Source organism: Microcaecilia unicolor, chromosome 6, assembly GCF_901765095.1.
Source record: "Microcaecilia unicolor chromosome 6, aMicUni1.1, whole genome shotgun sequence".
Classification (NCBI taxonomy): domain Eukaryota; kingdom Metazoa; phylum Chordata; class Amphibia; order Gymnophiona; family Siphonopidae; genus Microcaecilia; species Microcaecilia unicolor.
In genome coordinates this window covers 341790004-341816729 of record NC_044036.1, presented here as the reverse complement: position 1 = coordinate 341816729, position 26726 = coordinate 341790004, and the positions used below count along the sequence as shown (strand labels likewise).

Sequence of the window (26726 nt, the reverse complement as noted above, 5' to 3'; positions counted from 1 at the left end):
TTAGCACCGGAGAGAAAATTCAGGCAAAACCTAATTTCTCCTTAGTGTACTTTCCTCTTTCACAGCTATATATTTTTTTTTGTACCCCGCGCTTTCCCACTCATGGCAGGCTCAATGCGGCTTAGGTACTTATTTTGTACCTGAGGCAATGGAGGGTTAAGTGACTTGCCCACAGTCACAAGGAGCTGCAGTGGGAATTGAACCCAGTTCCCCAGGATCAAAGTCCGCTGCACTAACCACTAGGCTGCTACTCCACTCATTTGCTGAAGACAGTTTTTCTGCCACAGTGACAGAACGGTACGAAGGTCAGTGTACCTCATTTCTGGCCTGCAGCACACCCTGCTTCGGCCACTGAGATCCTTGCACTGCTCTGGCAATGAATCTTTCCTGTTCTGCAGCACCCTCTGCTTCCTATAGTGAGACTTATACGGTTCCTCAGTGCACCTCATTCCTGCCCTGCAGCAGCTCTAGTTTCTAGTCTTAATTTTGTTTTTCTAGTATTGTCTGATGTTTGTCACCACAAGATTGTGAGCATACATTCTTTGAGATAAATTAAGGACTCTCATGGGTATTTCTGTGACAAAAGGTTGTTCTTTTTCCTCTTTATTTCATTCTGAATGTTGTTGGAACAGTCACTAGCAGCTTTTTCTAATTGTATGTTGTGAGGTGGACATATTTTCATTGATTTAACGCCAGGTCGTGTGACTTATATCGGTTGTAATTGAGGATAGCATTAAATTTCTGCAGGTCTTCAGAGGTGGAAGGCGAATAATCAAATCGTAGAATGAACTGAACTAAAAGCTCACTAAGCCTCTGTCCCCTGCACGTTCATAGATGTGGTGTTTGAATGGGTTTGTGCTATCAGTATTATAAGCAGTTTTATCAGGCTCTCAATATTGTTTTCCTCCTAGATCCTCTTTCAATGGGTCCTCAGAAAGCCCTTGAAACAATTGGTGCAAACTTACAGAAGCAATATGAAAACTGGCAGCCCAGGGTAAGTGTGGTTTTTGCTTTGCTTTTCTGTCTTTCTCACCTCCACAGTGTCCTTCCCTATCATCCCTTGAGAGATTAGCATTGATTCACCAGCAACACACCTTGACGTGTGGGTCTGTATTGTGGCCTTGTCTTAGCTTAGTTTGTTACAGCCTGTTAAGCTATGAGTTCTCTGCTGCTCATGTCTTGTGGCTCACTCCCACTTCTTATGTGGTCAGTTCAGTTGGTTGCAGGAGTGTCCCGAGCTGGAATCGCTCCCTGTGGAACATGTCCCCTAGTTCTTCCGCCCACTGTGCTGCAGCCACCACAGAGGAGAGAGACAGTGGACGGGGAATGTTTTTTTTTTTTTGTGCCTCTGTCTCCCTTGTGCTTGCTCAGCTCTCATCTGGGTATTTTGTTTTCCTTCCCTTTCTCCTTCCACCCTGTCCCCTAGCTCCTCTTTGCTGTCTGTGGGCACGTTCAATATTTACTTTTTTTCCTTTGCTCTTGTACAGTTTTTTAGTTTTGGAAAAATGCTCTTAATATTTTCTGCAATTTCAGTTTATTAAAAAGAATTTCTCCTAGCCCTCACCGAGCATCATAAAACTGTAACGAAGAGATGACTAATGCTTCAAGCTTGATAGCATCAGTTCGATTTCAGACAGCATAAGTGTATTGAAAGCCTGGCTATTTAGCAGCTCTACCTGCCTGGATGGCATTGCAGGTTGGGGTTTGTATGATTAATGGCTCAGGGATTGGAGCATGACTGCACTGGTTCATGATAGCTCATGACTAGTCTTGCTGACCTCCATGATGGTGACTGGTGGTTCTGGGTTATCTGTTTTGCAGAGGACCAAATGTAGATTGACACAAAGGCTAGACAGTCTCAGTCAGATCCCAGAAAAACTAAGCTCCCCTTTAAGCATGGCATATGGTCTGTTCTTAGAACTGAAGCAGTTGGGGTGGGGAGGGTGAGGAAAAGTCTCTAAATGGGTCAGTTTTGTACATACAACGATAGTAATGTACATTGATCTCAAATTTATTGCTGAGACTTGCCGTAGTACTAGCTTCAGGTCAGAGAGTTCATAAGATGTCATGTGTGTAGGCAGCCTGTCCAGGTGTGCTTGAAAATTCCTTTTTGTCAGGTTTGTGGTGTCTAGAATAATGGGAAATAGTTAATTATCTTTCTGTCCCATTTTCTTGGTTTCTGGCTTCATTGCTTGGTACTTGAGTATCTTCTTTTTCTTCACTTGAACTGAATAATCCTTTGGCATGGATCTATTATCAGTGCAGTTCTTGTGGTTTTTTTTTTCCCTTCACTGCCATGTCTGGTTTTCTTGCATCCAACTTCTTAAGTTGGAATAGGGGCAATGCCTCTATAAATGGGTTAGTTTTATACATATTATGCCCGTAATGAACTTCCCTCCTAAGCCAGTACCAGTACATTATCTCCTTTCCAGGTAATTAGTAATCCACTTAATGTTTTCATAAACATCTGTTGTTTATGTCCCACTGCATTGGGTCCATGAAAGAGTCCACCATGGCCTTTATTTACGGCAGGGATGTTATCTGCTGTTCCATTGTTACCACCATCAGATATAGGTGGGCACCTTTTCCTGGGTGATGTGTGGTCAGTAGGTTTCTTCCTTTTCCTTCCAATTGTAGTGTTGCCTTAATCCCCAGCAAGAATTAGAGAGAAACATTTATTCTTGCCCCCTTAGATACACAGCAATCCACACTAGCTGCTGCTTCTGCAGAATTATAGGTAGTGCTCCCTTTTGACAAATAAGAGAGAAACTGATATTGTTACTCCTTGTGCCGTATATGATCTGTAGACAGATCGGTTTGGTACCATTCACTGGCACTGAAAATGTATTCACGTGGAAAAAGAAACCCCTGACAAACTGCCAAAGTAGTAAGGTGAGACATGAAAGAGTATCTGACCTAGCAGCAGCTCAGCTGGGGAGTTGGGCTTTCTAGGGGGAAGGCCCTTGGTCAGCATGTTCCTTTGTGACAGGATGGGAGCTGTCCCAATCTATGTCTTATTTATTTGTTACATTTGTATCCCACATTTTCCCACCTATTTGCAGGCTCAATGTGGCTTACATAGTACCGTAAAGGCGTTCGCCCAGTCCGGTAGAGGAACAAATACAAGGTGATGTTGTGGTCGACTAAGGTTCGTGTGATTCAGGCACAATGGGGATCGAAGAGAGGAAAGGTTATGTAGTGTCCATTACGAGCTTTGGTTTTGCTGTGTTGCAGAGTTCAGGCATTTATGTTGGGTCGGTAGGGTATGCCTTTTTGAACAGGTTGGTTTTTTAGTGATTTCCTGAAGTTTAGATGGTCGTAGGTTAGTGTTATCCGTAGAAAAGTGGATTATCTTCGCTCTCTCCAAGATGGTGAGAGGGAGGGGGAAAACCTTTTTCTGTCCTTTTATATAAACCAACCCTGTTCAGTTCTGCCCAGATTCTATTTATCCAATGGCAATACATCCCAGAGATTTTTAAAACCTATGGTAAGGTTCTGCTGGCATCCTCTAAAGTACTTGCATGTTAGCAGAAGACACTGGGAGTTGCTGAGGGATAGAAACATTTTGCAAAAAGTGTTTAAAGATCCATATAGAGCTGGTTCAGTGGGCTGTTGTTTTTTTTTTTTTTGGAACAAGTCTGTTGCAGGTTTGGATGATCATACCCCTTACTTGGAGAGCGGCTGATTGGGCAGTTTGTGAACAGGAGGAAATATCTGAACACTTGATAAGAAAATAAGAATAGCCATACTGGGGTGAGACCCATGGTCCATCTAACCCACTATGCAGTTTTGAACAGTGGCCAATCCAGGTCAAAAGTACCTGGCAGAAACCCAAATTCCATGCTACCAATTCCAGGGCAAGCAGTGGCTTCCCCATGTCTGTCCTCAATAGCAGACTATGAACTTTACCTCCAGGAACTTGTCCAAACCGTTTTTTAAACCTAGATATGTTAACTACTGTCCTCCGGCAAAGATTTCCAGTGCTTAAAAAATATTTCCTCCTATTTGTTTAAAAATTATTTCCATGTAATTTCATTGAGTGTCCCTTAGTCTTTGTACTTAGAGAGTAAAAAAATCAATTAACTTCTACTTGTTTTACACTACTCAGGATTTTGTAGACCTCAAATCATATCTTCCCTCTGCTGTCTGTTTTCCAAGCTGAAGAGCCCTAACCTCTTTAGCCTTTCCTCATATGAGAGGCGTTCCATCCCCTTTATCATTTTGGTTGCTCTTTTTTGAACCTTTTCTAATTTCTCTATATGAGATAGGTGACCAGAACTGAATGCAGTCCATCGGAACTGAGAGAGCTAAAAGATAAGTGCTACCCTGCTTTACTTACGAGTTTCTTCCAGTCACTCAAAATAATTTAAATACATAGTCATGTATCACTTTTTGAATGCCACATAACACTTGGACAGAGGGTTTTTTTTATCGATGATTACACCGATCAGAGAAGGGTCGTTGAATTAGGCTCCTTTAAGTGAACAGTGGAGCGTTGACCTGGTGATTTATGAGACTTTGCTTCCCATTTTTCCTTCCGTATGTTCATTCATTTATTTGCACAGTGAACTATTTGTCTGTCACTGGTTGACGCTGTTTTCATACGCTTGTGCTAATGTTCCCATTAGTGCGTGGTCATTTCAAGAAATTAATGCAGGAGCGCTTTAGTACCAGCTATTTAGGAGGTGCTAAGGGCTCCCATGTTCTGTACATGCTAACCAGTTGGATCAGAAAAACAAACAAGGATGGAAGAACGCCAAAAAAGTCCAATAATGACCACTTCTGAAGCCACAGTAGTAAGAGCACCAAATGAAAGTTTATTGGGACCCAACAAACTTTCATTTGGTGGTCTTACTATCGTAAGTCCTGCCATATCATCTCTATTGGGCTCAAGTCAGGTCTTTTGATTAGATCAATCCAAAACTTTTCATTTTGTTTCTCTTCATCCAGACATTCTTTTGTGTATTGAATCATTGTCTTGCTGCATAACCCAATTATGCTTCAGCTTTTTATTTGTTTTATTTAACAAAATTTGATAAACTACTCAGTACACACAATGCTTCTGAGGTGTGCACAGATAAAATAGTAAGAAGCGAAAAGAAGTTCCATCATTCGTAATAGAGAAAGGAGCAGAAGAAAGAGTACAATGTAAATGTTGGAGGCATGATAACTTTAACTAAATAATGGTTGAAAGAATCAATTTTGAGTAATGTTTTAAATTTGAGCTCAGAGAGTTAACCGGTCATTCTCCTTAAGAATTTTCCACTACACTGCAGAGTTCATTGTTCCTTCAATAATGGAAAGCTTTCCAGTCCTGAGGTTACAGATCATCCCTACACCATCACCACCGTGTTTGACTGCTGGTATGATGTTCTTACTGTGGAATTCTGTACTTGCTTTATGCCAGACATAAATGGGACCTGTGTTGTCCAAAGAATTCCGTTTTTGACTTATCTCTCCATAGAACACTCTCCCAAAAGGCTTGGGGATCATCCTGATGTATTTCTGCAAATGTGAGATAGGCATTACTTTTAGATGATAGTGGTTTCCACCTTGCTACTATCTCACGGATCCTGTTTTTGCCCAGTTTCTTGTCACTGTGGAATCATGAACACTGACCTTGGCTAAGGCTAGAGAGACCTGCAGTTCTTTGGATGTTTTGTGACTTCCCAGATGACTTGTTCCTGTACCCTTAGAGTAATTTTGGCGGGCTGCCCACTCCTGGGAAGATTAATGTTCCAAGCTTTCGCTTTCTTCATTTGGAGATGATCGCTGTTGTTGCAGTTTGGTGGGGTCCCAGAGCTATAGAAATGGCTTTGTAACACTTTCCAAACTGAGATATGTCAACGAATTCTTTTCGCATCTCTTCTGGAATTTTCTTTGGTGACTACGTCACTCTCATGGAAAGGTTCAAGACGTAATGAGGTTTAGATTCAAAAGGGTTGGTTAAAATCAAGCCTAATTGTGTTCAATCAGCTGAATCTAATTATCAATTCAATTTGGTCAATTGGTTGATTGTTAAAGTAACTACCTCCTTAGTTACTCACATGAGTGATATGGGCGTTGGGTATTTAAAAACTGTTTCGAGGTTAGCTTTTTCTAGTACTATATTCTGATTAAAGATCAGAAACCATTGTGTCATATATACAATAAGAGGGGAAATTGGGAAAGGGTGAAAATTTTTTTCTTATCCCTGTATAGCATTACTCTCCAATTTTCTGGATAAATGTGCAATAAGTATTTCAGTACAATAAGCAAATACTATATCAGCCATAATTGCAAGAGAAAAAATGCATAAGACATAAAATTTAAATACCAAAATTAAAATATTCCATCCAAGAGAAAATAAAAGTTTCAAGTACAACAGATTTAAGATGCTTGACTTCCAAAGACAGCTGTAAAGAAGCAAAACTTCCATGCTGTTCATGTGTCCTGTAGAAATAATCACACCTGGGTTTTCACTCCTTAGTAAATCTCTTCCAGAGATTGGGCACTACACAGTTTAATGTGGGTTTCACCCGTGATCACTAGAGGTTCAAGAGAATACTTTGAGGTGAGCAACGAGCTCTGTCTGACTTTAGATAGAGCTAGGTTATTTTTAGGTGTTGGGGATCAGAACCATGAATTGTCCTATATACCAAAGACATGATTTTAAAGTAAGTGTCCAGAGGTTATCCAGAGCAGAGGGCATTTCTATAGCGTGGGAGTTTTGTGTGAGTGTTTCAATCCGCTGTATAGTAAGAAACTGAGCTAAGCTCTCAAAATTGTGTTAAAATCTACTGTAGGTAACCCAGGATGAGCATCTGGACAGCAGTTGGCAAGTTTTTGTTGGGCAAATAAGCATGAAGATGCAGATGATCCATAACTGCCAAAGAAATGCTTTCACAGATGACTGATATGCACAGACATTTATAACTCAGCATCTGTTGTTCCTAAGATTTTCGCATTAAATTTTAGGCAAAGATGGTAATCCTCCCAAGACAAGAGAAGGGATGAAATCTATTTTGGATCTCTCCTTTGAGATCTGGACTTCATTAAGACAGGATGAAAGCAAATATAATTTTTCTACATGCCTTTTGTCCAGCATGAAGAAAATCTATGTATCGAGCAGTTGCTTTTGGCAACATTTATTTGATCAAAACTCTTAGCACCCGAACATAAAAAGTTAAATGACAGTAAAGAGAGGGACATACACTTTGATAACGACATAGATCAGTCTTCACAGCTTGGAAATATTATCTGGTTGGACACACAGAGTATTGTGATTAAGAAACAAAATAAATCATTCTTTTACTTGCAACACCAGTGGCTGTCTGACACAGCTGACCAGAGTCTCTTAATTAAGAATCTGGCAGAGGATAAATCAAGGAGCAGCCTACAGAGTGCTGGTCTGAGTCCATCCCTCTTTGGCGATCATCTGTCAAAGCTTCAAGAGATGTTTCTGAGCCATAATTGACTGAAAGTCAGATGGCTAGCTTTTTCCTCATTTCACGTTGGTATCCTAACAGAAGAACACCAACCCTGTTTAACTTAATAATGACACCTTTAGCCAAATCGTTAGCCACCCAAGGACTCAACCCATACATCTATGCAGACGATGTCACGATATACATCCCGTTCAAACAAGACATAACTGAAATCACAAGTGAAATCACACACAGCCTCCAAATAATGAACTCATGGGCGGACACATTCCAACTAAAGCTAAACGCAGAAAAAACACGTCGTCTCATACTGTCCTCACAATATAACACAAACAAAACCAATACCATAAACACCCCAGACTACACGCTTCCGGTCTCAGAAAGCCTGAAAATCCTGGGAGTCACAATTGACCGAAATCTCACACTTGAAGACCATGTGAAAAATACAGCAAAGAAAATGTTCTACTCAATGTAGAAACTTAAAAGAATCAAACCTTTCTTCCCAAGGGAAGTATTCCACAGTCTAGTACAATCAATGGTGCTAAGTCATCTAGACTACTGCAATGCCATTTATGCTGGATGCAAAGAACAAATCATTAAGAAACTTCAAACCGCTCAAAACACAGCAGCCAGACTCATATTTGGAAAAGCGAAATACGAAAGCGCCAAACCCCTAAGAGAAAAACTACACTGGCTCCCACTAAAAGAACGAATTGCGTTTAAAGTCTGCATCCTGGTCCACAAAATCATCTACGGGGAAGCCCTGACCTACATGTCAGATCTGATAGACTTGCCTATTAGGAACGCAAAATGATCATCACGCTCATTCCTCCACCTCCACTATCCTAACTGTAAAGGACTAAAATACAAATCCACATACGCGACCAGCTTCTCATACATCAGCACGCAGCTATGGAACGCACTACCGAAGGCCATAAAAATAACGCAAGACCTAACCATCTTCCGAAGACTACTGAAAACAGATCTTTTCAAGAAAGCATATCATAAACATCCATCTTAAACATTAAATAACAACATTATACATGATATACACAGAACCGAACTCCTATCACACGACTGACTAACCTCCTTACCACGAATAATTAACCACTACCACTTTAAACCTTATACCGAATAGGGTCCTTCTACAGTCGATCTAATATACGATACAGTCCAATCGATTGAACCTTCATGCAATACCATAATGTACTCTTCCTTACCATGTATGTATGCACATGGTATATATATATACCATGACCTGTCCCATATATACTATGTTACCATATATGTTTCATGAATGTAATTCTGTTACCCGGAAATGGCAATCGCCATTAAGGCAAATGTAAGCCACATTGAGCCTGCAAATTGGAGGGAAATTGTGGGATACAAATGCTACAAATAATAATAATAATACCCCTACAATAAGTTTGCCCAAGTAAGGCATATTAGTTATCCTATATAATAAAACGCACCTCCAACATTCTGAAGCTGACTGCATGGCTGAGGCATTCCTGCTCTCTGTATCCATCTCCTGAATTGACATCACGTACTTCCGGGTTCGTCACAAGCAGAAGTGACCAACCACACGAGGTTTCTCGGCTTCAGAATGTTGGAGGTGCATTCTATTAAATAGAATTGGTCAGTTCCTTGAAGCACAGCCAGAGCTCAGCGTCCTGCACAGTAGCGCTCAGACACCAGAGAGAGAGAGGGGGGGGGGGGGGGGCTGACACCAGAGAGTGGGAGGGGAGGGACCTGACACCAGAGTGGGGAGGGAGGTATCTCTGTCACACACACACTCTCTCACTCACACACGGTCTCTCACACACTCTGTCTCACACTGTATCACATTCACTCTCTATGTCTCACACAGTCACTCACTCTCTTGGTCTCATACACTCAGTCTCACAGAGAGTCTGTGTCTCACACACACTCTCTCTCTCGCACACACTGTATCTGTGTGAAACACACACTCTCTCTCTTTCTCTCTCTCTCTCCCCCTCTCTCTCTCTCTCTCTCTCTCTCTCACACACTGTGTCTCACATACGCACTTGCACACACTCTCATTCTCACAGACACACTCGCACCCTTACTCACTCTCACACACACACCCACACTCGCACTCTCACATACAGTCACTCTCACATACACTCTCTCAAACATACTCTGAGGAAAGCCTTGCTAGCGCCCGTTTCATTTGTGTCAGAAACGGGCCTTTTTTTTACTAGTAGGCCTATATTTAGGCAATAATAAAATGTCCAAATTAGAATTATTGTATTTTTGGATCTATAACAACCTCTTGAGTAACATCTCTAAAAGGGAATTTATTTGGAGATACTTATTGCTCCTCTGGACCCGTGGCAAGTGCAGCATGCATTTAAGACCTCTGTGTGCCATAAAACTCCTGGTCCAGATGGTTTGCTATTGGAATTTTATAAGATTCTACAGCATAGGGTGATCCCCACACTCCTGGTGGTGTACAAGGAAGCCCATGAAAATAACCAGTTTCCCCTTTCCATGAATAGGGCACTCATGGTTAAAATCCCTAAACCAAGAAAAGATCCCCAAGCCACTATCAGCCCATGTCGCTATTGAATGTGGACATTAAGATATATGTTAAAATTTTGGCCAATAGGCTTAGCAATATTCTACTGTACTTGGTGGCTTCTCATCAAGTTGGCTTTGTGAAGGGGCATAATGCAATAGCTAATGTAAGAGGCCTGTTATGCGCTATGGAGGTGGCTATATGTAAAGAGTTAGAGACCATCGTGGTGAGCTCAGAAATTGAAAAAGCTTTTGATACAATCTCTTAGCCATATATGTGGGAAGTCCTGTGTCACTTTGGCTTTCAGGGCTCCGTTTTAGAATGGATTCAATTGCTGTATGTTGAACCTTGGGTGCAAGTCCCCTTCTCAGTTGGGCAGGGTGCCTGCCAGAGGTGCCCCTTGTCCCTCCCTATTCTTTTGTGCTCTGTATGGAACCCTTAGCTCTTAAAAATCCAGGCTGATCCTGCAATCCATAGTTAGCCAGTAGGGACACAGAATCTGAAATTAGCCTTATTTGCAGATGATTTACTAACCATGTTTCTAGACCCTGAATTTCCTCGGTCACATTTTGTAATTATGGATCAGTGTGGATAAATCAGAAACTATGAGTTTGACTGAGGATCTTGAAACTAGATGGGGGGTTCTTTTCCTCTTCATTGGGTGGGTGATCAATTGAAATATTTGGGCTTAGTTATTACTCGTCATCTCCCAAGTATATACTCCTATAATGTAACAAGACTTCTGCAGGAAATCCAGGCCCTTTGTAAGCATTGGCGTACCTTGCCTATTTCTCTGTGGGGCAGGGTGCAATTGCTGAAGATGACAATTTTACCAAAATGGATGCATATATTACAACATCTGCCTATAATTTTGAAACCTAAGGACTTGCATGTTTGGAATACCACTATTTGGCATTTTTTGTTTATGGGGACAAAGAAGGTGCAATTGAGCCTTTGAACCTTGCAACTTTTGAAGCAGATGAGGGCTTGAGTATCCCGGATTTAAAAGCATACAGCGTCACCAATTTCACTACATATGATTTTTATTACATTTGATTTTTGTGATGTGTCTTTGAGCACTCGCTGGGCAGTGACTAGTCTTTTTTTTTTTTTTTTTACATTTGTACCCCGCACTTTCCCACTCATGGCAGGCTCAACGCGGCTTACATGGGGCAATGGAGGGTTAAGTGACTTGCCCAGAGTCACAAGGAGCTGCCTGTGCCTGAAGTGGGAATCAAACTCAGTTCCCCAGGACCAAAGTCCACCACCCTAACCACTAGGCCACTCCTCCACTGTTGCTACTATTTGAGATTCTACACCAATGTGGCCGCACAGGCTTCTGCTTCTGTGAGTCTGACGTACGTGCAGGACGTCAGACTCACAGAAACAGAAGCCTGCTCAGCCTTCTACGTGGAATGTTGCTAGTGGAATAGCAACATTCCATGTAGAATCTCCAATAGTAGCAACACTCCATGTAGAATCTCCAATAGTATCTATTTTATTTTTGTTACATTTGTACCCTGCGCTTTCCCACTCATGGCAGGCTCAATGCGGCTTACATGGGGCAATGGAGGGTTAAGTGACTTGCCCAGAGTCACAAGGAGCTGCCTGTGCCTGAAGTGGGAATCGAACTCAGTTCCTCAGTTCCCCAGGACCAAAGTCCACCACCCTAACCACTAGGCCACTCCTCCACTGTTGCTACTATTTGAGATTCTACATGGAATGTTGCTGTTCCACTAGCAACATTCCATGTAGAAGTCGGCCCTTGCAGATCACCAATGTGGCCGCGCAGGCTTCTGCTTCTGTGAGACTGACGTCCTGCACGTACGTGCAGAACGTCACACTCACAGAAACAGAAGCCTGTGCAGCCTTCTACATGGAATGTTGCTATTGGAATAGCAACATTCCATGTAGAATCTCCAATAGTAGCAACATTCCATGTAGAATCTCCAATAGTATCTATTTTATTTTGGTTACATTTGTACCCTGCGCTTTCCCACTCATGGCAGGCTCAATGCGGCTTACATGGGGCAATGGAGGGTTAAGTGACTTGCCCAGAGTCACAAGGAGCTGCCTGTGCCTGAAGTGGGAATCGAACTCAGTTCCTCAGTTCCCCAGGACCAAAGTCCACCACCCTAACCACTAGGCCACTCCTCCACTGTTGCTACTATTTGAGATTCTACATGGAATGTTGCTGTTCCACTAGCAACATTCCATGTAGAAGTCGGCCCTTGCAGATCACCAATGTGGCCGCGCAGGCTTCTGCTTCTGTGAGACTGACGTCCTGCACGTACGTGCAGAACGTCACACTCACAGAAACAGAAGCCTGCGCAGCCTTCTACATGGAATGTTGCTACTGGAATAGCAACATTCCATGTAGAATCTCCAATAGTAGCAACATTCCATGTAGAATCTCCAATAGTATCTATTTTATTTTTGTTACATTTGTACCCTGCGCTTTCCCACTCATGGCAGGCTCAATGCGGCTTACATGGGGCAATGGAGGGTTAAGTGACTTGCCCAGAGTCACAAGGAGCTGCCTGTGCCTGAAGTGGGAATCGAACTCAGTTCCTCAGTTCCCCAGGACCAAAGTCCACCACCCTAACCACTAGGCCACTCCTCCACTGTTGCTACTATTTGAGATTCTACATGGAATGTTGCTGTTCCACTAGCAACATTCCATGTAGAAGTCGGCCCTTGCAGATCACCAATGTGGCTGCGCAGGCTTCTACATGGAATGTTGCTAGTGGAATAGCAACATTCCATGTAGAATCTCCAATAGTAGCAACATTCCATGTAGAATCTCCAATAGTATCTATTTTATTTTTGTTACATTTGTACCCTGCGCTTTCCCACTCATGGCAGGCTCAATGCGGCTTACATGGGGCAATGGAGTGTTAAGTGACTTGACCAGAGTCACAAGGAGCTGCCTGTGCCTGAAGTGGGAATCAAACTCAGTTCCTCAGGACCAAAGTCCACCACCCTAACCACTAGGCCACTCCTCCACATGTTAAGAAGGGATGTTTGCCTAGTGGACTAACAAGACATATTTTATTAAAGCCTGTGCGTTGGACCTGGACAGTGAGTAAAGGTTTGCATTCCCGTTGTTTGATGATGGGTAATGCTGATTTTCCCCCGGGTTTTAGGGATCCCTGTTATAAGTGTTATGGGATGGTGGTATTGCAGATGTTGCTCCACCTTGTGGAGGATGATGAGCCTGCAATGTTGGACTATTCCACAGTGCAGTGCACTTATGGTTTCCTGCCTCGTGACTGGTATCCTTACATGCAAGTCTGACATTTATTTTCTTTGGTAGCAGTAACAGAGTGGACTTTCAAGAATCTTCATTTGAGGAGTATTGGCCTCTTGCAGCAGTCCAGAAAGGTTTTGTTGGCCAATATTATGAAGGAGTAAAGCGATTGTGGGCACAGTGCCTCTCCGGGCAGTGGTGACTGAATGGACATGGGATTTTGGGACCTACGCCATACTCTCATTCCTGTAGTGGAATGTACCAATTATTAGGAACTTCTGTTGCAAGTATATTCACCCTGCCTGAGCCAAAAAAACGGGTTCCCAATAGACGGGATTTGTCTCAAGTGTGGGATATCGGAAGCAACATATAAGCACTGTTTTTGGGATTGTTCTTTGATTTTTTTTCAGTTTTGGCAATCTTTTTGGTCTTGAGTCAAATGTATAGCTGTCATTGGGATGCCACCCCCACAGTGAATCTTACTGGATGTAAAGGATGGTTTTACCAAGGGAGTCCAAGTATCGGCACTCTTCTTGTGTAAATCCTGTTTATGAACGAAGCGCTTTCTTTTATTGCAATGGAGTCAGCTTTTTACCTCCGACCCTTTTGCAGTGGCGCAACCAGATGCATGATCTCTTCAGAATGGAGAGACTTTCCGTTGAACATAGAGGTCGGAAAGAAAAAAAAGCACTTTGTAAAACTTTGGTCTCCTTGTCTAGACACCTTTAACTTTGAGAGTACGTTCAGCATTATTGAATGATTTGGATGTCAAAATATTAACTTATTGCATTGGCAGAATCTGAATAATTTCAGAAGATTTTGTAAAGATTTATTTGAGCTGTATTTGGGGCAGGGGTGAAGGCAGTTGGGGTTTGAGGGCGGGGGGAGTATTTTAAAAATGTCTGTATATGAATGTGTTGAATTATGCTGATGTTGATGAATACTATGACATTGATCATTATTGCCTTCTGCATTTGCTTGTCAATAAAGATATAAATGTAAAAGGGAATTTATAACAGATTTTATGGTGGGAGGCGGGGATAGTGCTGGGCAGACTTATACGGTCTGTGCCAGAGCCGGTGGTGGGAGGCGGGACTGGTGGTTTGGAGGCGGGGATAGTGCTGGGCAGACTTATACGGTCTGTGCCAGAGCCGGTGGTTGGGAGGTGGGGCTGGTGGATGGGAGGCGGGGATAGTGCTGGGCAGACTTATACGGTCTGTGCCCTGAAGAGGACAGGTACAAATCAAGGTAGGGTATACACAAAAAGTAGCACATATGAGTTATCTTGTTGGGCAGACTGGATGGACCGTGCAGGTCTTTTTTTCTGCCGTCATCTACTATGTTACCTGCTTCGTAGTCTCTAGCAAGCCAAGCAAGTTTAGTTTTCTGCAGAATAGATTCCAGCTCCCTATCAGGTAAGAAATCAGAATCTAGCAGTATCATTTCAGACGTATCGCATCTAAACCCTCAACTTTCTGATCCCCCGTGAGATAGGAAAATGGCTATAGCTAAAAAAACAAAAATGTCAGGAAGTCTGAAAACCTGTATTGATCCTGGTGCTGTAATTGCAGCCTTGCTTTGTTATATTACTGTTTTACGATATGTTAGCATTTTCCTCCCAGATGAGTTAATGTAATATTCACTAAATGCAAATTATATAAAAATCGATTTGAGCTCAATAAAAATATGAACGTACACAAAATGTCTAGGTATTAATAGTAAACAATATGAGCCTTCGGACAGAAATAACAGCAGCTGGAGAGCTTCAACGAGAGAAGCAAATGCCGAGGGGTCTGAGGTTCTGAGCTATTCAGGATGATGTATAACCATCGTTGGGATGCCACCCCACAGCAAAACTTACCGGATGTAAAGGACTATATTAGAGAGAGTCCAAGGATCAGCAGTCTTCTTGCGTAAATCCTGTTTTATTAGCGAAGAACTGCATTTTATTGCAATGGATTCAACCTTTACCTCTGACCCTTTTGCAGTGGTTCAACCAGATGCATGATCTCTTGAGAGTGGAGAGACTTTCAGTTCAACATAGAGGATGGGAAGTTGATGGTAAATCAAAAACGTTTGTTTAATAATATCTTTAATAAACTTACACGGGTATCATCAGTGGTTGATATTCCAGAATCTTTACAACCATTTTCAACTGAAGGCGAATTACTTTATAGATAAGGTAAAACTTATTAGACAATCATTTAAAAATATTGTGCCAGAAACTGACAATTCCCCAGTAGACAGGGAATGGTCATCTTTTCTATTAGTAGATGTGGCTACAGTGACCTCTCTGAAGAAATGTTCCCATAAATCGTGTTTAGTGGATACTTGTCCTTCTTATTGAAAGATATTTCATCAGAATTAATAGTTTGGCTTACGATGTTGGTTAATTACCCTATTGAAGGATGGGATATTTCCTTTAGAATCGGGACAAATTATTTTAGCTCCTATTCCAAAATCACACGGAGCTGATTTATCAGTTGTATCCAATTTTTGACCAGTGGCCAGTATTCCATGGATGACAAAACGTATGGAATCAGTAGTTGTGTTGCTAATTACATCATATTTGGAGTCTTTTCATTGTCTGTATAATTTTCATTTTGGATTCAGGACTCTGCATAATACAGAATTATTAGTAGTATTTTTGGTTTCTAAAGTTCAAAAAGTTCTTTAGCCAGGGAATTCACTGTGTTTTGCTCCAATTTGATTATTTCGGGAGCATTGGACACAATGGATCATGATATCCTCATGAATAAATTGAGTGAATATGGGATGTCTAGAGCTGATTATAAATGGATATAAGGTTTTCTGAGAAATAGATCATATTGTGTAAAGAAGAAGATGATTTTTTTCATTTACTTGGAGGTCAGACTTTGCTGTTCCACAGGGTTCACCATTGTCTCTGATTCTGTTCAGTGTGTTTGAGTTCTTTTGGTTTGGTTCTGGATTTATCTGGTCACTGTGGTTGCCCATATGCAGATTATATATTTATTTTGATTCCCGTAATATCAGATTTTCCAACATTACAAACTTCTTTTTGATTCACTCTTGGGTTAATTCTCATCTTTTGAAACTCAGTGCAGCCAAGACATATCTACTATAATAAAACTCACCCTCAACGTTCTGAGGACACTGACGTCAGTGAAGCCAAGCCCTGACTTCCTTCAAGAAGGTTCGTGGTGGTGAAGCCACCAAAATCGCTCCGGGCCCAGCCCTCGAGGGCGGAGCAATGGCAGAACAACGAAGGGGTTGGCAGGGAGGCGGGTGGGGGGTGGGAAATCGCTCCGGGCCCCGCCCTCGTGTCAAACGTCATGGTTCGCAGTGCTGCTCTTACCCTTAGGCTACTCTGTTCCAGAGGAAATGAGACCAAGATGTTTGTGTAGGAGCTGCACTGGCTTCAGAGTGTAAATCACAGCAGTGGGAACTATTGACAGACCACCCATGTCACCTTTTGTGGCACTGTACAGGCTCTTGAGTTTTTCTGCAGTGATAGAGCAGTTGACGTGTCATCTGCAGTGGGAACAACATTGAATTCCCAAATTGTTTCATGAACTACTGACATATCTAGTTTGTCTACTCTGGGAGAAAAGGGGGATGAAATTGGATTCATTCTTGTCAGTGGGTCAGGAACTTTGACAATTGTGTATATTCCAGTATTTGGATGGGTTAAGGGTTACTGTTATAATCTTGGTAGTGTTGTGCAAAGATATGCACTGAGCTTTACTCCCTGACTTTAATCATCCACTTGCTCTCTGCTCCCTTCCTCCCTCCAATGCCCTGGTGGCGCTCACACCTGGCGGTCACCACCTCTAGTGCTCTCCCTCCGCATCCATTACCTTCTGAGAATGTCTCTCTTTTTCCCTTCCCCCTTCTTCTCACCACCTCTGACTTTTCTCACCACCCTCTTTTCCTGTTTCCCACTCCTGACTTTCTCTCAATCATACCCTTCATGATCTCTATCCCACCCATGCCCCAGCACAGTCTCTGGTTTTCTTTCATGCCCCTCATTCCTATTACTACTGTTGACTTAAAAAAATCACCACCCAGTTTCTCTCTCTCAATCCAACCACTTTTCATCCAGTTAATTTACCATCTCTTACTACCTTTTCTCACACCATCAATCTCCAGTCCCTCCACTCTATCACCGTATTTCTCTCACCTGCGGCTGGACACATGGTACTGCAGTCCCAAACTGTCCAAGTTTGCATTGCTAACTTCAGGGAGATAAGGAACAGGAGGCGTTTGCTCTCTTTACCTCTCCAGCATTCACCCACTTTTGTAAAAGCCCCCCAGTCCCTCAAGTGTTCAGCATCTTCTCTCTAATGTTCACCCCTCTCATCCTTTGCTTTCAAACTGGAGAACCATGGCAGAGGTAGTGGGTGTATCTGTGAGTTTCTCCTTTCCCACAGGTATCCACTGAGCCCTGATTCTTAGACTCGGTGGCACTCCTATTTCTGTACAGATGTGCTCATGCATGGTGACAATACATTTGCTCCCTGTCTTTGTGGTATTGGTGCTAAGCACTTGCACGTTTAAAACAAGAAATCAAGGTTCACTGACTCTGGTTTTATTTGTTGAGTACATTGGTATATTGTACATAAGCAGTAAAGGCAGGTTGTATATTTTTGCTGGTTTTTGTACCTTCATAAGAACGTAAGCATTGCCATAATGATATGGATCAAAGGTCCAAGCCCAGTATCTGGTTTCCAACAATGGCCAATCCAGGTCGTAAGTACCTAGCAGATTTTATGCTGCTTATCCTAGAAATAAGCAGTGGATTTCCCAAGGCCATCTTAATAATGGCTTATGGACTTTTCTTTTAGGAACTTGTCCAAACCTTTATTAACCCTACCACACTAACCACTTTGCCACCTTTTCTGGCAATGAATTCCAGAGTTTAATTACAGGTTGAGTGAAGAAATACTTCTCTCCAGTTTATTTTTGTAAGCTCTGTCGAGCAGGGACTGTCTCTTCATGTTCAAGTGTACAGCGCTGCGTACATCTAGTAGCGCTATAGAAAAGCTAAGTAGTAGTAGTATTTAAAATTTACTACTTAGTACCTTCATTGCGTGTTCCCTAGTCCTTGTATTTTTGGAAAGTGTAAACATGTGATTCACATCTACTCGTTCCACTCCACTCAGTATTTTATAGACCTCTATCATATCTCCTCTCAGCCTTCTCTTCTCCAAGCTGACGAGCCTTAACCTCATAGGGAAGTCCTCCTGTCCCTTTTATTATTTTCATCAGCCTTCCCTTTATCTTGAGATGTGATGATTTATTTATTCATGACTTGATATACTGCTTTAAGGGGGTCCTTTTATGTGGCTGTGGCAAAGGGGGGGGCCTGCGCTGGCATTGGTGTGTGTTTTTTTTGACGTTTGCCGAGGCCCCCTTTTACTGCAGTGGGTAAAAGGTAGGTATCCCTTTTCTTAAAGAAATGACTGCGTGGCAAGTAAACCTCTTGCCGTGCTGCCATTTCGGGGGGGGGGGGGGGGAGCACTTACCGCCACCTAGTGAGGTGGCGGTAAGGGCTCCCACGCTAACCTGGTGGTTACCGGGCAGCATGTAGCACTGTTTGATTTCTGCTGGGTTCACACCAGCGGTACGAAAATTTAAAGTTTTTTGCAGTGCCGGAAATGGCGTGCGCTAGGGGAGGGAACTTCCGCCAGGCTGCTGCGGTAGCCCGGCAATACTTCCCTTTTAGCGAATGATAAGCCTGTGTTGGGCTTACCGCCGCTTCATAAAAAGGCCCCTAACTGACAAACAGAACAAACGGTTTACAGATAAAAATTAAAAGCAAAGAAAAGTACATAAGTAATGCCACACTGGGAAAAGACCAAGGGTCCATCGAGCCCAGCATCCTGCCCACGACAGCGGCCAATCCAGGCCAAGGGTACCTGGCAAGCTTCCCAAAAGTACAAACATTCTATACATGTAATTCCTGAAATTGTGGATTTTCCCCAAGTCCATTTAGTAGTGGTTTATGGACTTGTTTTTTAGGAAACCGTCTAACCCCTTTTTAAACTCTGCTAAGCTAACCAACTTTACCATTAGGATCAGAATTGCACACAGTATTTGAGGTACGGTTGCACCATGGAGAAGTGCAGATATCCCGCTAAGGCAGAACACTCTGATTCACATCTTTTTTACTGGGGAAATGTCATTTGGGATAAGTATGTGGAACTGGAACTTTCACAGTCTCTTGCAGTTCAAGGATTTTTCTTCCTGTTTCACGCTGGGACTTAATGGTTTCCCCATCTAAGCTTCTTTATAAGCCACATAAACCATGTCCCTTGCTGACAATGTCAAAGGATTTCTCTTGTAGATTTCATTATTGCTCAGAGTAGGAATAGAACATTTCCATCCTGAGCCATTCATTTGTCTTTACTTGGAGAATAGTGTTGAAATCAATATCTTTGATGGGTTATTTATGTTAAAGCTGGTTTTCATACAGCTTGCTTGGAGGCTAATACTGATGATGAAATTATGATCTGCCCCAGTGCTCTGAATTAGTCGCATCTTTCTCTGCCAGGCTTTATCGAGCTCGTTTGGAAATTCTTTGACAGTTTCCCATTGCTTGTAGTATTTCTGTTGATTAAGACCAAGTGTCTGCTTTATTCTGCAGTGGAGCTGCAGGAGAGGGGCACAAAGCCAACATGATCAGCAAAATCCTGCACTTTAAAAAGAGGGGAGCCCTTTCCTGGCAAGGCTGAAGTGAAGAGACTGGATTGGAGATTTGAGAGCTGCGGGTGCAGAATGAAAAATTTCTCTTTCAAGAATTTTTCTAACCAGTCAGGTCTCTGGTGACAAATGACTACCAGAGAAACCTCTTTCCTGCCTTCCCTAAAAAAAAAAAAAAAAATGTAAATAATGTGAAGAAATTAGTGTTTTATAGCTTCTTTCCTGACTTAAAAATAGCCTCTCTCAGCAATAGAGCATTTGTTGTATTAAAATATTTCAAATGAGGGACATTGATCAAATCTAAATGTTTCATCTGTCACCATCTACGGGTTTTGGTCCTCAGTGAACCAGTCTACGATCAGTGCGCGACAAAGTGACACGTACTTGGGATAAATTGTACTCAGTCTGTGGCAGGGGCAAAGTCTATTCTTGAGTGAGGTTTTACTGCTGAAGGCTGCAGAGCCAATAACTATTCTGTGAAATCAACTAATTTGCAAGCTAAAACAAACCATAAATTCTGTTTTTCATTCTTTCCAGTCACTTTCCTCTAGGGCACAAAATCCATAAGATTTTGGGAAACATTGTTTGAATTTTTCATATCCAGCCAGTCTTTGTTGTTCATGTGTCTGAATGAATCATGATGCTGCTGTACTTTTGATAATCATAAATCTGTGCCATTATCACTTGGGTTTTAGGAAGTTGTGTAACAGGAGCCTAAACATCCCAATGGCTCAACGTTTCTTTGTGACACCCTAGTGCACGGCTACTCAATTCCGGTCCTCAAGGTCCACAGGCAGGATATCCACAATGGGTATACATATGAGAGATTTTCATGCACTGCCTCCTTGGTGTGCATACAGTGGGGGAAATAAGTATTTGATCCCTTGCTGATTTTGTAAGTTTGCCCACTGACAAAGACATGAGCAGCCCATAATTGAAGGGTAGGTTATTGGTAACAGTGAGAGATAGCACATCACAAATTAAATCCGGAAAATCACATTGTGGAAAGTATATGAATTTATTTGCATTCTGCAGAGGGAAATAAGTATTTGATCCCCCACCAACCAGTAAGAGATCTGGCCCCTACAGACCAGGTAGATGCTCCAAATCAACTCGTTACCTGCATGACAGACAGCTGTCGGCAATGGTCACCTGTATGAAAGACACCTGTCCACAGACTCAGTGAATCAGTCAGACTCTAACCTCTACAAAATGGCCAAGAGCAAGGAGCTGTCTAAGGATGTCAGGGACAAGATCATACACCTGCACAAGGCTGGAATGGGCTACAAAACCATCAGTAAGACGCTGGGCGAGAAGGAGACATCTGTTGGTGCCATAGTAAGAAAATGGAAGAAGTACAAAATGACTGTCAATCGACAAAGATCTGGGGCTCCACGCAAAATCTCACCTCGTGGGGTATCCTTGATCATGAGGAAGGTTAGAAATCAGCCTACAACTACAAGGGGGGAACTTGTCAATGATCTCAAGGCAGCTGGGACCACTGTCACCACGAAAACCATTGGTAACACATTACGACATAACGGATTGCAATCCTGCAGTGCCCGCAAGGTCCCCCTGCTCCGGAAGGCACATGTGACGGCCCGTCTGAAGTTTGCCAGTGAACACCTGGATGATGCCGAGAGTGATTGGGAGAAGGTGCTGTGGTCAGATGAGACAAAAATTGAGCTCTTTGGCATGAACTCAACTCGCCGTGTTTGGAGGAAGAGAAATGCTGCCTATGACCCAAAGAACATCGTCCCCACTGTCAAGCATGGAGGTGGAAATGTTATGTTTTGGGGGTGTTTCTCTGCTAAGGGCACAGGACTACTTCCACCGCATCAATGGGAGAATGGATGGGGCCATGTACCGTACAATTCTGAGTGACAACCTCCTTCCCTCCGCCAGGGCCTTAAAAATGGGTCGTGGCTGGGTCTTCCAGCACGACAATGACCCAAAACATACAGCCAAGGCAACAAAGGAGTGGCTCAGGAAGAAGCACATTAGGGTCATGGAGTGGCCTAGCCAGTCACCAGACCTTAATCCCATTGAAAACTTATGGAGGGAGCTGAAGATGCGAGTTGCCAAGCGACAGCCCAGAACTCTTAATGATTTAGAGATGATCTGCAAAGAGGAGTGGACCAAAATTCCTCCTGACATGTGTGCAAACCTCATCATCAACTACAGAAGACGTCTGACCGCTGTGCTTGCCAACAAGGGTTTTGCCACCAAATATTAGGTCTTGTTTGCCAGAGGGATTAAATACTTATTTCCCTCTGCAGAATGCAAATAAATTCATATACTTTCCACAATGTGATTTTCCGGATTTAATTTGTGATGTGCTATCTCTCACTGTTACCAATAACCTACCCTTCAATTATGGGCTGCTCATGTCTTTGTCAGTGGGCAAACTTACAAAATCAGCAAGGGATCAAATACTTATTTCCCCCACTGTATCTCTCTCATGCGTATTCATTGTGGATATCCTGACTAGTGATTATACGACGGGCAGTGGGTGAGAGAGGGAGGAGAGAGATTTTAGTCCATTCAGCAGTGACTAGTAGGACTTGTGGGGGACTTGCAGAATGATTTGTATGTGTGTAAATTCCTGAGAATGTATTCAGATGCAACTGTTTGTATGTGGGGAAACTGTTTGCCTGTGAAGGAGACCAGTGAGTATTTGGTCAGTTGAACTGGCGATTTAGGTTGAAGTTTGACCACAGTGCTGGACTTAACTTTGCTTTGGGAAATGATAGATGGTCTTTACATACATAGCAGAGAAATCCTCATTCCATTACTTAGCTTCCCGCTATTCCAGAACCTGTGGGTAGTTGTGTCCATCAACCAGGAGATGGAGACAGAACTGAAATCTGAGCTGAGCCATCTCTCTTGACATCCAGTCCAGCTCCTCAGTATTTCCTGTCTCCAGCAGGTGGATGGACACACTTTTTAGCCTCTGGTTCTGAGTGATTTGCTCCTGGTCCAGTTGGTCAGCTGCTCTCCAGTTGAGTTTTGCAAGTGGCTTGAATCTGTAGAATCATATCTGGAGGTCTTCAGATCCCTGTCTCTGGTGCCTCGCAAGTGTAGTTCTTCCCTCCCTTCAGCTCTCCTCTGTTTCCTGTGTAGCTAAACTTTTCCAGCACAACAACCTTAAAAAAAAAAAAGGTTTGCTGGAGAGCAATGGGCAGAGTATCGGTCCTGATTCTTTCTCAGCTGGGGTAAGTCTTGCAGAGGCAGTTAAGCGGTTTTCAGCCACTGTGGGCCCACTGGCTGTCGTTGGTATTGAATGCAAGCCAGGAATCCTGTATGATGTAGGGGAAACGGTCAGCGACAGCACATCTTTGGATTTGGCACAGCATCCAAATATGCTGGGGACTTTGGGCGCTATGACGAGGCTGGTCTGTAGTTTGATACAGGAGAATGTGAGAATGGATGCTATTTTGTCGGGGCTGACTGGCAGTGAGTAACAGCCTCTGATCACACACAAAGCACAGCTGCCATTTTAGAACTTCAGGGTCCAACAGAGCATTCAGCTGCTTCAGGATCTTTGTTTTCTCTGGAGTTTATATTGCTCTTAACCAGGCCTATTTACTGAAGCAGGGACAGGCAGAGTTGCTGCAAAGTGCCTCAGTTTCTCACCTGGCTGCCACTCTGGCTAATAAGAGATCTCATTTATCCTCATCTGTCCACTCCTAGAGGTCTGTCTCTGCTTCTCCTTTCTTATCTGATGTGGCCTTGGTCTATTCTGAGGAACCATCATTGAAGGAGCTCTTAGTGAAGAGAGAGCTTCCTCCTGAGAAGAGGGATGACCCAAAATAAAGAGGAGCTCATTACTTATTTCTGAGGTATGGACCGTGCTTTCCATTGAGGAACCACTGATTTTGACGTCAGGAGTTCCATCTTCGTCTCTCATGAGTGGGCTTAGAGGTCCTTCTAAGGCCTTCCAGATGCATCCAGACATTCAGGAGCTGATTACAGCAGAATGGGTCTCAATGGATGTGGGGCTGAGAGTGGGAAGAGCTGTGGCTCGCCTCTACGTGTTGGTTCTGGAGGAGAAAGAGAAATTGCATCTTCATAAGGTGGACTCCTTTGTTATGGTGGTGACTAAGAAGACCAGCTTGCCGTTGGAAGGGGGTATTGCCTTAAATTACCTACAGGATAGGAAGCTAGAAGGCTCGTTGAAACAAGCCTTTGAAGTTGTCTCTTTGGGCCTTCAAGCGACATTGTGTAGCTTGTTCATGGCTAGAGCATGCCTGAAGTGCCAAAAAGTCTGCAACACAAGACAAGCACCATAACGCCCAGCTGGAAGCAGGGTTGGCCTACTTGGTTGATGCTATTTATGATATGTTATAGATTATGGCCCGCTGTATGTCTTTGACTGTTACAGTACATCGGATGCAGAGTGAAAGTCACATCTAATTAAACTGCTCTTTCAGGGCAAGTGGCTATTTGGTGAAGATCTCAGTAACTTGGGGAAACTAAGCCACAGCAGTTGCTGGAGGGGAAGCCGAAAGTCTCTGGTCATCTGTCTTCAAGGGGCTCTAAATCTTGATTTCAAGATAGCAGACGGTACTGGCCTGGTAGTCAGCAATATGGTTGGAAGTCCCACTTTGAGGCATGCCAGTCTTCCTTTTAGCTAGAGTGTCTAATGCCTCCCGAGCTTCGCAATGATGTGAGGCTGGTCCACTCTTCTTTTCCTCCAGTGGAAAGACATCTTCAGGAGTTTTGAGAGGTATATGCCAAAATCATGGATATTCTTACAGAAGGTTATAAGTTGGAGTGCTCCCACCCAGTTGCTCCTTGAAGTCTCCTTGTTGAGGAGGAAGTAATGTCATCAGAGTGGATGGCCGCTTTAGTGTAAAGCTCCATCGGAGCTGCGCACTATTCTTAGGCTACATATCCCTCCATTGGTGTTATTTTGCCTTTGTTTGAGTGATATCCCCTTGCTATGAACTATGTCCTCCCAGACGAGGCTGGAATGCTACAGATACACTGGAAGCAAAGCTAGTGCAGACATGCTGAAACCTCAGTGTCTGGGAAATGTAGGCAAGACTGCGCTGGCTGCAAGGCCTAGCTCATTTGAGCCAGATCGTGGCGCAAACTGTAGAGGAATGGGTTTGGAGCTCCCTTTCTGTCAAGTGAGCTGCTGGCTGTTTTGGAGGCACTGGGAGAAGAAGTTTGTTCAGTGTGCAAGGATATTGAAGCCTCCTTGTCAAAAGGGAATAAAAGCGGTTGAGGTTCAGGCCACTGTAGATTCCTTGCTGGTACTCCGGGCCATTCTTCCCCAGGCTGAACAGGAACAATGCAGATACTCTGTGTACTTCATTGTCCCAAAGCAGGAAAGCACCTTTTTGTTCATTCCGCTGCCTCAGAGTGTCTCACTTTTGCATGAACATAAGAAAAGCCATACTGGGTCAGACCAGTGGTCTATCTAGCCCAGTATCCTGTTTCCAACAGTGGCCAAGCCAGGTCATAAGTACCTTGCAGAACCCCAAATAGTGGCAACATGAAGCTCGAAAACACTAAGAGCAGTCACAGCCTCAGTTCAAGCTGGAGAAGGAGGCATACTTGCATATACCCATATGGGCCCCTGCTTCACAGGTGTCTACGTTTTGTGGTACTGGGCCATCACTTCCAGTTCAGGGCTTTGCCCTTGGATCTCGCCAGGGCACCAGGATCATCTGCCAAGATTATGGTGGTGGTATTGGCAGCCTTCCTTCGGCACCAGAGAATCAGAGTTCACCTGTGTCTTGACGACTCATCACAGACAACCTGATGGTGGTGGCTTATATCAACAAACAAATTGGGACCCGCAGCCATCCAGTGGTGGTGTAGGTGGACTCCCCCCCCCCCCCCCCACCGCATTTATTGTATCTGACACGTCATAGGACCTGCGGCAGCGATTCTCACATGCTACTTGCAACTGACGCCAATGTCTTTACTCTGTTATGTTATGCCAACGTGAAATAGAGTAGGCAGGGGAGAGAAAGCAATGCTGGTCAACGGACGGGAGTTAGAAATTTGGATCATGATAAAAAATGTAATCGCAGTAAAAAAAAAAATTGCATTAATAGTGCACTAAATGCTGAAGCACAGGAATTAGAGTCGAGCAGTCCTTAAGCAATTTCGCAGGGACACTATCATGGACAGATCCCAATGGTTTCATAGAAGTAACATAGTAAATGACGGCAGATAAAGACCTGAATGGTCCATCCAAGTAAAGAGCTTTTGTAAACTTATTGAAGAAAGAGGAGTAAAAAAGCTGAAAATATGCAGATAGAGAAAAAGAACAGGAAATGAGCCTGAGTAAAGCAGTTTCTAAAAGAGCTACTATTGATCTGGTAGGGATGTTTCCCTCCCCCCCCCCCCCCCCCCCCCCCCCAAAAAAAAAAAAAAAATCACTGTGGACTATATTGGTAGGGTAACCACGGGATACATGTGGGACTAGAAGAGCAAGAGGTCCATCAGTTGAACATACTGTTCAGTGTGTTGATGGGCGAAAGGAAAGGCCATTTATCTGAACGTTGACCAAATTGTCTGATGGCGTTTGCATAGCTGCTTCATTTACTCTGCTCGGAGATGTATTAAAATACTTCAAAGAACATAAGCTTACGTACAAATTAAAGTTATTATTAAACCCTTTTTAAATAGATTGCAGTAAAAAGGGCCCTGCGCTAGCGGCAGGGGGCGTTTTTGCTGCGTATTGAGGCCATTTTTACTGCAGTATATAAAAACGCTGAAAAAGATGTGGCCATCTGCTAATATTGCTCTTATCGCGTGGCCATGCAGGGGGAGAGGGAGAATACGTACTGCCACCCAGGGCTCTCGC

At 43.2% G+C, this 26726-nt stretch overlaps 1 protein-coding gene across 2 annotated transcripts in view; it reads left to right on the top strand.

Annotated features, from left to right (window-relative positions):
• RPTOR (regulatory associated protein of MTOR complex 1) overlaps nucleotides 1-26726 on the top strand; it is a 466323-nt gene that overhangs the window by 81993 nt on the left and 357604 nt on the right. For both annotated transcript variants that reach the window (XM_030208599.1, XM_030208598.1), the window contains exon 3: nucleotides 912-994. In XM_030208599.1, the coding sequence (XP_030064459.1) occupies nucleotides 912-994 (83 nt within the window). The remainder of the gene's footprint in view (nucleotides 1-911; nucleotides 995-26726) is intronic.